This window comes from Bos grunniens, chromosome X (genome assembly GCF_055505025.1).
Source record: "Bos grunniens cultivar Pamir isolate PY7600 chromosome X, Bosgru_T2T1.0, whole genome shotgun sequence".
NCBI classification, from domain to species: domain Eukaryota; kingdom Metazoa; phylum Chordata; class Mammalia; order Artiodactyla; family Bovidae; genus Bos; species Bos grunniens.
This window is the reverse complement of record NC_141194.1, coordinates 141,628,237-141,639,287: the sequence shown is the minus strand read 5'-3', so window position 1 is coordinate 141,639,287 and position 11,051 is coordinate 141,628,237. Positions and strand designations below refer to the sequence as shown.

The 11,051-nt window shown below is 46.1% G+C and overlaps 1 protein-coding gene across 20 annotated transcripts in view; it reads left to right on the top strand.

Moving 5' to 3' along the window:
- Positions 1 to 254: 254 nt before the first annotated feature.
- The window catches only part of ATP1B4 (ATPase Na+/K+ transporting family member beta 4), a 39,880-nt gene continuing 29,083 nt past the window's right edge, over positions 255 to 11,051 (top strand). For 4 of the 20 annotated variants that reach the window (XM_086389712.1, XM_086389705.1, XM_086389713.1 and 1 more), the window contains exons 1-4: positions 255 to 547; positions 4,445 to 4,691; positions 8,661 to 8,789; positions 9,059 to 9,163. In XM_086389712.1, the coding sequence (XP_086245838.1) occupies positions 485 to 547; positions 4,445 to 4,691; positions 8,661 to 8,789; positions 9,059 to 9,163 (544 nt within the window). In that variant the 5' untranslated portion in view covers positions 255 to 484. Of the gene's footprint in view, positions 548 to 1,202; positions 4,311 to 4,444; positions 4,704 to 6,481; positions 6,507 to 8,660; positions 8,790 to 9,058; positions 11,031 to 11,051 lie in introns of those variants that run through there. The other 16 variants (XM_086389719.1, XM_086389709.1, XM_086389710.1 and 13 more) reach the window with 11 other exon arrangements.

Sequence of the window (11,051 nt, the reverse complement as noted above, 5' to 3'; positions counted from 1 at the left end):
GATCCTTTTGCATGAGATCAGCCTTATGAAAAAAGAAAGTTATTCTTGGCCAACTCCCCTCACCCCCAACTCCCACCCAGGCCCCACCCCCTGCATGCACTGATATCCAGCTCTCAACTGAGAAGGACACAACTGAAGACTGCCATTGGGCCCATAGTAGCTCAGGCGCTAGAGAAGGGCAGGGAGTGGGAAGACGTGAAGCTGCGGGGGGGGGCGAGTCACTCATCCTTGTGACCCAGAATATCTCCCCCTCCCTGTAATGATGAGCTTGCTTTTCCATAAGGGCTTTCCTTTGATTCAGAGAAGGGGCCAACCAATGAGAGAGGGGCATGTTAGATTATTTTGGGGAAGGGCTCATGCCAGGAGGGTTCACTTTTACTAGGCGCCAAGTAGCCCCAGCAACCAGTGTCTCCTGTACCAGCAGCAGCTCCGGAGCTCTCCCCCACTCGCCTGCCTCTGCCGCACCTCTGCCCACTGCACAGCCATGAGAAGGCAGCTCCGGTCCAGAAGGGCTCCGGCCTTGCCTTACGGTTATCGCTACAGACTTGTGAGTCCCGGGAAGCAGAATATTTTTGCTGTCCCTTTAGAATGGGGTGGGTGGGGGGTGTGTAGGTCATGACTCACGGCTGCTTCTCTTTAGGATGGGCACAAACAGTGAAGTTTAAGGAAGCCCAGGGTTTCAAGCGTGAGCAGTGACTCCCGGGACCCCACTGCACCCTGAGTGGCTAGACTGAAGGAGGAAGCCCTTCTCCTGTGCAACAAAGATAAGGGACAGGGGAGATGCCAGAGAATGAAGGCGTCTTCTACAATGTTTTCGTAGGAGTCTAGGATTTGAACAGACCTTTTGGAGTCTGGGAGTAGAGGTTTCATTCCAATAGCAAGAAATGGAGTCAAGAGAGAAGGGAAGGGAAAGAGGAAAGGAAAGGCATTTGCCTACCCAGTTGTCTCAGTCCCTTTGGGTGGGAGCTTCTGAGGAACCCAGCTACTCTTTTTCTAAAGCTGAAATTCCAAGCTATAGCTAAAATACTGGAATACTAGGTAGAAGCTGGGAGCAGTCCTAGACATCGTTTCTCTAGAATCCCTCATCACGTAAGGAGACTGCTGTGGCTCAGGGCACGGGAGGTCCTGGCCATTTACTGGAGAAGCTGAAGTGAGAATGCAGGTTTCCTCACTTCTCATCCTATGCTCTTTCATATTTGCAGCATGCAACTCCCTAACCCTCCAGCACCCATGGCCTTCCTGCCTGCCACCCCACCCTGCCCAACACTCACACACCCCACCTGCAATGTCACCATTTATCTCCAGGGTGCATTAAAATTTTCTTTGAACCCAAAGTTTCCTTGCATTTACTTTGCTAGAAATCATGAGTATATGCCATATGCAGTGTTTTTTTTTTTTTTTGCTGAGAAGTATATTCTGAAATCTCCCCCAGAGAGGGCTGTGATCCGAGCCTCAGGAAGAAACAAAGCTTAATCCATTTTTCTTGGGGAATGGCCACTCCCCAACCAAGGAGCTAACTGGAGACTCTCAACAGCCTGCAGAGGAAGACACAAATCTAACCCCATACCAACCTGTGGAGGGCTTCTCATAACTTTCTAGCCATGGTTTGTAGAATCTCTCTTTTGACGTTCCCCAAAGTCCCTTCCAGTTCTCAGAGCAGTCATAGTCTGTAGGGCATACAAAGTCATTCCTTATTTGGATTCTTTTCTCTATAATGCTGCTAAAGTGTTGTGTACAAGTTTAATTATCTGCCCCTCGTTTTGGATTTTAAATGCATCAGGGGATCTTGCTTTATTGGGAACACTTGATCACGTTTACAAAGAGAGGATTTGATGCAGTGAATAACTGTGTGCTAATGTCTCTTTCAAAATTAATCAACCATTCGAATGTTTACAGGGTGTCACTCAACGCAGGGCACAAATTTATCTTCCGGGTCATACTGTTTGTTTATGTATTTGTTTATATGCTTATATATTTAGAGTGCTCAAAATGGAGCCATGTTCTGCCCTTCAGACTCTTTCCTTTTAGGGCACACACCCACTCTTCCATCTCTGCACACTCACACACACTATCACAGGAGGTCAGTGCCACTTTAGGAAACAGACAAAAACAGGCCCTCTCATTACAAAAGTGTTCCCTACTGGGTTCCATGAAACACTGAGCTGCCCCCAAAGCGCCCCTCTTGTACAGTGTGAGGTTCTCCTATACATGGAAGCTGGGGCAAGGGGGAAAGATATTTGCGGTTCCTGAAGCCCAGGCAGTGTGAGAGCTGTGGGGAAATTAGCTCTGAGAAGGTTAATTCTTCCCGGGAGGGTAAAGCTTTAATGACAAGCCATCTTTAATGGGATTATCGTGAAAGCTCATATCTACAAATAAGATCAGGCAGAGGCCAAAGCCAGCTGCCTCCTCTGTGGAGCAGGGGTGGAGAGCAGGCAAAACAGGCGACTAGGAGAGGAAAGGAGATTTTCCCGAAAATATAAAGGGAATAGAAACTCCTTCACCTTGAAATGTTATACTTCAAATTCTCTGAGATTTTCAGTTAGATCAGATTCTCTGGAGGCCAGGATGACTGACTACCCACTACAGTCCGGATGAGTGCCTAGGCGAGGGCATGGTTCAGGAGTTTTCAGTCAGGCAGTTATCACTGATGTTTGTTTGGTGCCCACTGGTTACCTAGCTGTGGGCTCCATGCTGTGGAGGGTCATCAAGGAGTTAGAAAATACCGCCCCGTCCCACCCACCCCCACCCCAGGTGCTCAGAATGTAATTCTGGAGGTCAAATGGGTACCTATGTTCACACACAAGTGAAAGAGATTCAAGAACATGTATTAATCCATTTAACATTGAGTGATGGGGGGTTATTTTCCTAAGCCTTATCCCATGAGTCCTTGTCAGAGTTAGAAATCTCCAGTTGTGAGCACCTTCAGCCTCTTGGGAACACAGAATCTAACATATTGCTGTGCTCTGTCAATCTGCTCAACCACCTCTCAGCTTTTGCGCTCAAAGTGGTAGGAGAGAAACATCATTGTCAGGGATATTGCAAGACATGGGTTCAGAGACTGTCTGCTCTATCGTTGAACTAGCTGCATGATTCTGGCTACATCCTGTTGCCTCTCTGGGCCGCACGTGGACAAGTGACTCTTCAAGGCCCCTGTCAGGTCTGATACACATGTGACATAAGACTGTACCTTTGAAGAAATTAGAGAGCAATTCAAGAGAGCTTGTAATCAAGAGCTAGACAGCACTGGGCAGACTGAATGCTGAGAGTAGAGCCTTGTCGTTCTGTATCACTTTTACGGATCCTGAACAATCTAGCTCTCTGGCCCGCCCCGCCCCCCACGTCAGCCCTTTCAGCTGAGTGTCCTCTAAATGGCCTTTGAGGAATCAGGCAGGGAGAGGGCGGCATGGAGCCCCTGGCCTCTATCACTGGATACATCCCCCCAACAGGTGCACAGGCCCTGCCGCTCTTCAGATTTGGACAGCACAGAGAAGGGAGGGTGGCCTCATTTTCTGCTGCTGCAATGAGCCTTGGCAGACCCACAAAGAGCAGAGATCCAACTCGCCAGCCTGTGGCTGGGAGGCATTTGAAATACCATTTGGTGAAGTCTGGGTTTTTCTCTTTTTTGTTTAATTTTCTTAGAACCACTTGGAGAAGATTACAGTTTCAGATCTCAAGTAATGGCTGCAATCAGTCAATCAACAAATATGTGCTGAGCATTTCCTACGTGCCCAGATTTCTGCCAAGGGTACGGGCTTGGGGGTGGGGAAGACGAAGGAAATATCAGTTGCCATCCCAGCACTCAGGTGGCCCGTCCAACCTGCTTCTGGCAGGCAGAGGTTCAAGCATGGGCAATAGTCAGAGAAGCAGCAAAGAACTGCACCCCCAATCTCTGGTTTCTGTGGGGAAGACAGTCTAAGTTTTGAGGAGGGGTACAGCAGCTGGCTTTTCCTCCTGATGTCTATTCCAAGCTATTTTTAGCCACAACTTAGGATGGTGAGGGTGAGCAGCTGAAAGCATCCAGAGTGTTAGGACAAAGCTGCCTTGGACTGAGAATGTGCCATCACAGACACAAGTGTCTAAAACTCTTCCATCCTCCAGTGTTGAGCTCAGTCTGCCCTGACAGGCCAAAGTTAACAGGAAGCCATGGCCCCAGGACAGAGTAATGACATGAACAGTCCTAGGGGAACAACCGAAATGCCTGCAGCTGAGAATAACACTTGCACCTCTATGGAAAGAATATTGGGTCAAAATGGGTCATAGAAATAATATTTCCTGCAAGAGAGAAAGAAATCTGCCTCTTGTAACAACAGGTATGTTTCTGGGTAAGTGGACACCTGAAGCATCTCCAAATATTGAGTTGTTTTTCATTTATTTTGGCTGGTGGGATGTGCCATGGGAAATTTTCTTTTCCAAAAAAAGGGGTTGTGTGTTGTCACTGTTTCAGGATGATCAGGATGAAGTGAACCAGAACTACTTAGCGGATGAAGAGGAAGAAGCAGAAGAGGAGGCTAGGGTGATGGTGGTACCTGATTTGGAGGAGGAGGAGGAAGAAGAGGAGGAGAAAGAAGAGGAGGAGAAGGAGGAGGAAGATAGTCACAGTCAGGAAACAGACAGTGCCTGGTGGCGGAAACTGCAGATTGTCAATGAATACCTGTGGGATCCGGAGAAAAGGACATCTCTGGCCCGAACAGGTCAGAGTTGGAGTAAGTCCCAGTGGTCCCAATGCCCCAGTCGGGTGTCCTTTGCTTTCGGCTTGGCGTCCAGGACTCCTTTACCACACGTTGGATGGGCTTGTCTGCAAACTTCTCTTAGCTCTTCACGTAACCGGATCCACGCCTAGGGAAATAATGGGCAGATCTCATCAGAACAAACTCCAAGTGGGTGAACAGACGATTGTGTAGCTGAAATCCACTGGGCTCAACAGCATTTTGTAGTGCAGAAAGACAGTAAGAATGAGTTGAAAAAGCACAGGTTTTATGGAAGCCCCAGACCTGTCATTTTCTCTCTGTAACTTTGGGCTCATCATTTATCCTCTCTGAGCCTCAGTTTCCTCACCTGATAAACAAGGGAAGCAGTATCTCCCTTTCTGTCTCACAGGAGCAGCCTGAGACTCTGGTAAGATATGAACATGGTAAAACCGAAAGTATTACGCAGAAGACTATTCCTAGGATACGAGACTCAGGTCCCTACTAACCTGACCAAGGGTTTGTAGAGTCTCATCAGTTCACCCCGTAACGTCAGAGAAGGATAGCCAGGGCTGCCGCTGGCCCCAGGTTGTGGGTGCTCTACGGCTCCAGGGTGTTTAGAGAGAAATGGGTTAAAGGGATCATTTCTAGCGATTTAAGCCCAAGCTCCTGTTTTTCTTGATCCATGGCAGAACTGCGGTCCATCTGCAGCCACCACTGTCACTTCACAGCTTCCCCAGCACTCCTCTCCCAGGGTCCCTCCTACTCACCTCTTGAACTCTTAATGCTGATGCTTCTCAGGAGATTTAGCTTATGGTAAAATTCACACTCGCCACACTCTCTGCACATCCCAGGAAAAGAGCAGCTGCTGGTCTGAACTCAGTTACCCCATGGAAGAAAAAACAGCTAAGTCTATGGATGAAATAAGAGTTCCCCAGTGCCAAGAGTCTACATTGCTGAAGTCGACGTTCATGCCTTCTAAAGGCCCCTTTAACTGAGAATTCTCTCCTTTGTAGCTGATGTTTCTAATTCAGCTCAGTCAGGGTGAAACGGCCAGCCCCGCTTCCTGGAATTGGGAATAGCAGGTGTGGGGCTCTGAACAACACCCACCTCCCTTCACCCCTCTTCAGTTCCCAACCCCACCCCTGCCCATCCCTCAAACTCTCAACTCTTGACTGGAACAAATGTACCTTTCAAGGAACATTCCAACATTCTGGAAGCTGCAGACAAATGCAGGACACTCACTGGGGCTCCAAAGGGGGCACAGCTGTCTCTGGCTTGCCTAAAGAGGACTGAAAAAACAGGCCTTGTGAAATCCAAGTGTGGTTCTGGGAGAGGAAGCCCCGCGTTAACCCTTAAACAGCCATTGGAATTTAACCAGATGAGCTGATCCAAATTGTGCCTGCGGAGAAGAATCCATAAGCCAATATGTGGGGACAAGGGAGGAAGGTTCGAGTGTCCAGGGGAGATGTGCCAGTGGGGACACTGCATATCCAGGCCTCTGGGAAGTGGGTCTCAGAAGGCTAACCCTGGGCAAAGGGCAAATAGTGATGTTAATGCCCAGATCACCACATGCCTTGCTGTCCTCTTGCTTGAGAACTAGGTGCCAATTAAGCACTTACTAACCCTGTCCAGCCTGGACATCAACATGACAGACATATTCACCCAGCCTGTTATTATATTCTGGGCTTTTCCTCTTATAGCTGGGCAACCTCTATTCATAGGAGCTATATGTTATTTTATTGGGTACTGACCAGAGTCTATGAGGTAGTAATATTATTGTCCCCATTTTACAGATGCAGAAACTGAGGCTTAGAGAGGGTAAGTAACTTACCTAAAGTCACAGTTAATAAGTGGCAGGACTGGGACTCAAACCCAGGTTGGATGAACACTGGAGTTCCTTCTCTTGCCAGAACACCACACTGTCTTCATGAACTTTAGCAGTGAGCAAGGCCCTGATGGGTAAAGGACTCAGGACCTGATGGGGTGTTTTAGTGGAAGGACTGAAGAGTTGGGATTGAGGGTATCTTGTCTATTCAAGATATAATCGTCTATCCAAGCTTGGGTGGGGCATTCAGGGGTGAACCCTGGATTACCTAGAGGAGCAGCCCAAGTAAAATTTGGATATTTGGAGCAGAAAAGGTTGGAGGGATCAATGGGTTCAGGTGGGTACAGTGCTTGGTTTTGCCGGGGGTGGGGGTGGTACAGTGTAGCTGAGACAGCCTATCACAGGCTCCAGGGCACAGACTCTTGGGCAAAGCTGAGGGGACACATTGTTTGTGCCATTCTCCCATCTACAGCTTCCCAGCCACACATCCCCGGCAAGAAGGAAGATGTCTCCCAAGGAATGTACCTGTCTTCTATTGCTTTCCTTTCATCCATGAAACTGAGCCTTCTGGTCCCCCAGGATGGTTCCAGCTGTGGATGGGTTGCCAGGATGAGGACAGGGGTAGAGCAATGGAGAATGGAGGAGGAGGCAGAGGGCACAACCCATCAGGCCAGCCAGTGGGCAGCAGCCAAGTACCACAGGCACACAAGGTGCTGCTGTTTCTTCTCTGGGGACTCCAACTGAAGTGAGGTGTTTGTATTCCAGTTCCACTTTAGTGCATCTTAGAAAACATAAAGGTTCACCTCCAGTTAAATTCCTAAGGAATTTGTTTCTCCTTTTCCCGACTCCTTTTGGGGGCTGTTAATTTTATTCGGTTCATGGTTCAATTTAAAAATTGACATTTGGATTTGGTTTGGGGTACAGCAGAGTTAGGTAGTTTGTTCTGGTTTCCAGCTCATGATATGGTTCAAATCCATAGTTCTGACATCATGGTACTGCTGTGAGAAGAGTTAGATGCTATTTTCTGAGACGGCCCCAAAGAGGGGCATGCTTACTCACTCATTCTGTGCTGCCTAATCCCGGGACAAACCTGGTCCTGATCCAGCCCACAGAGGGAGAATTCACACAACTGTGCCTCCGGAAACCATGGCAATAATAATATTAACAGTGATGAAGAGTGTCATATATAGAGCACTGAGTGTCTGCCAGGCTCTGTGCTATGCTATTTATATGCATCATTCAATGTTAAGAAGTCAGTACTATTATTATCCTCATTTTACAGATGAGGAAATTGAGGCCCAGAGAGGTAAATAGCACGTCTAACATCCAACAGCTAGGAAATGGTAGCATCAGCACAGGATGGAAGGAAAGGCTGAATTTCAAATATTGTTAGGGACACAGATCAGAATATGAGGGAAGTGCTAAACTTATCACCATTTTATCTGCTAGGAATCGGGGGGTGCCCACAGGTTCTATAACTTGCCCAAGTGCACAGTTAGAGCTCACAGGTGGCAGGTATCAATAAGTACAGTTGCCCCCTCCTTCATTCCCCATCCTGTGTTAGTGTTCTTTTTGAAATCAGAGTCACTTAAACTTTTGCCAAACATGAATAAGATTTGAAGTACATAAAGTGAAACCTTGCTTTGCCTTCATTAGAGGCAAGTCCAATGGAAATGAAGCAAAAGTTTGAATTATGGGCTATGTGAAAAGAAATGCTGTTTTCATCACTTGCAAATATATATAATCACTGGAACCAGGTGGCTAGAACTCTTTAGGACACCTGCTTTAATGAATAGCAGAGAATGATTTGTACATAGGACATTGACCATAGCCCAGAGGACTCCCAAGCAATTTGCCCTCTGCAGTACTTTAAACTCTGTTCCCCTATAATCTAGTTCATGGTCATCATTTGCTCAGCAAGCCCTTCCATCGGAGATGCTGTAAAGGTAAAACTGCAATCAGACCTCTGACGCAATTCTCACCAATTTCAAATCGGTGAAATCTGAATAAGCAAGGACATACTGAATCTGGGGAATTACAAAAAAAGCCATGTCACGTGTTTGCACTGGTTCTGATTCGTGAGTTCAAATGCAGACACAGGGCTTATTGGCCAGCACTGACCACCCTCATCTCTGATTTTTCTGCAGGCCTGATCTTAGTCATTTACTTCTTCTTCTATGCCTCCCTGGCTGCTGTGATCACTCTTTGCATGTACACGCTATTTCTGACCATCAGTCCTTACATGCCAACCTTCACTGAGAGGGTGAAGCCTCCTGGTGAGTGCCCAAATACCCTGAGCTGTCCGAACACCCTGGACAGAAATCTGCTTGCACGGCATGTTCAGCCTCAATTAACTTTGGCTTTTCCCGGTAATGACTTAGGGATTCAATTATTAGGAGTAAAAGTAAAATGGTACTTGGCAGATTATGGTCCTTTTCATTTTGATTGCCTGGGGTTGGGGTTGGGGGGAATGGTTTCATGGGAATTGATACAAAAATTATCCCAAGAATGGGCTAATATATCCAAGACTTGTTTTCATTGCCAGGAGTTATGATCAGACCCTTCGCCCATAGCCTTAACTTCAACTTCAACGTTTCTGAACCTGACACTTGGCAGCATTATGTGATTAGTCTAAATGGCTTTCTCCAGGGTAAGTGCCTCTGAATGGTGAGAATATCTTTGGAAAGGTGATGGGTGGGAACTCAAAAATCACTTGGCTCTGAAATCCCAGTCTTAACTAACACTGCCCATTTTCATTTTTCGTTACCTTGCATCCCCCTCAGCACCTGTAGATACAATCAAAACTATTGTGGTTTGTGATTGTATGTTGCCTTAAAGCATATAAAGCCAAAGATGGTAAGTTACATGTTTATATGAAAGCATATAAGCCAGTAAGGTGATAAATTCATTAGAACACAGAACTTGCTTTCTCTTCTGGAATACCCTAGAGCACCTAGTTATGTCCTGGACATATCCAGATGGCTCAATAATGATCAATTATAAAAGATAATTCCGGGGGGGGGGGGCAGGTGGTGATGAGAAAAGGAGAGTGTTCTCCAGAACTGGAAGACTCTTACCTCTTGTGTTTTCTCAAGGTGAGAGAATTCATTTCTTGGAGATGAGCCATCTTAAAGGATGATCCATCTTAAAAAGCCTTTATTTAAGTCTCTTTATTTAAATAGCAATCCAAAAGGGAGTTGGAGGACAAACCTCTGGGTGGCAGTCACTCCAACATTTTGATAGCCAGTGTTTTCAAGATGCCTATCTCTATAGTATTATCAGATAATGTTCTCAGGGGCAAGTGAAAACTGAGGCAGCAGCTTGGTTAAGGTTAAACATAGAGCCCACAGTCTCTGTATTTCTCCAGCTATCAAAGTAAATCCATGGGGTAACTACACGTATTATTTGTGGAGGAAAAGCCCGTCAGACTGGTTTGGTTGTCCTGGCCTGGCTGAAGCCAAGTGATGGGGGTGGCCTACAGAACAGGCAGTGAACGAAGAGGATTCTCTTACATGATAGGAAGCCTTGTTTAAATGCATAAATGTTGTCACTGAACTTTAACCCTGCATCGCAGAGTCTATTGTCCTCATTTTACAAATGGGGGAATTGAGGCTCAGAAAGGGGAAGAAATCTGATCAAAGTCTTCCAGTAGCTGAACCAGTATTTCAATTTAAACCCTTGTTTCTGTTCTTGACACCCTTGCTACTCAAAGTGTGATTCAGGGACCAGCAACATCAGTATCACTTGGAGTTTGCTGGAAAGGGAGAATCTCAGGCCCTACCCAGACCTGCTGAATGAGGGTCTGTAGGTGGTCTTTACACCCTTTAAAGCTTAAGAAGTGCTGCTTTTCACAATTCTTTGCTGCTGCCATATGACCAGGAATTAGAAATTCAGCTTTGTATCAGTGTCATTTTGATTAAGTCTGAGATTCAGAATCCTCACCTGTAAAATGAGAGGAGCATGGTTCTTTTTGAATCCATGGAGTCCCATTTTTGACTCCCCAAAATGTTTTGGGCATCATAGCCAGCACAATATCTTCTCTTCTTTCAAAATGCTTGTGAGCTATTGCAAATGTACTATCAGAATCTCTGCTGAGGAAATTCCTCTGAGAAGAGAGAAGATGCAGAAATATCAATTCTGACCTGATGACAGAGGTGGGGAACATTAGGAAAAGCATTGGATTTTTTTAGTGCCTAAGTGTAGATAATATGCCCTGTTTAAAAGGAACACATCTCTGAAATAGACATCAGAGTATCAATTTCATTCCTGTGAGGACAGAGATTTTGCAATAAGGGGTCATGCCCATGTCACATTATTTTTAAAGGAACACCCTCAAGAGAAACAACGAACACGTGATTAGAGTTTCTATTTAGAAAGTTATTTGAACATAGTTCTTATTCTTCAAAAAAAGATTAAAAAAAGAGAGAGATTAAAACAAAACCTTGAATTGAATGTAGATTTGTCAAAGGAAAAATAAAAGCTTAGCCATAACTAAGATTTAAAATTTACTAGAATAGGTGCGGGAGCGGCGGGCGCAG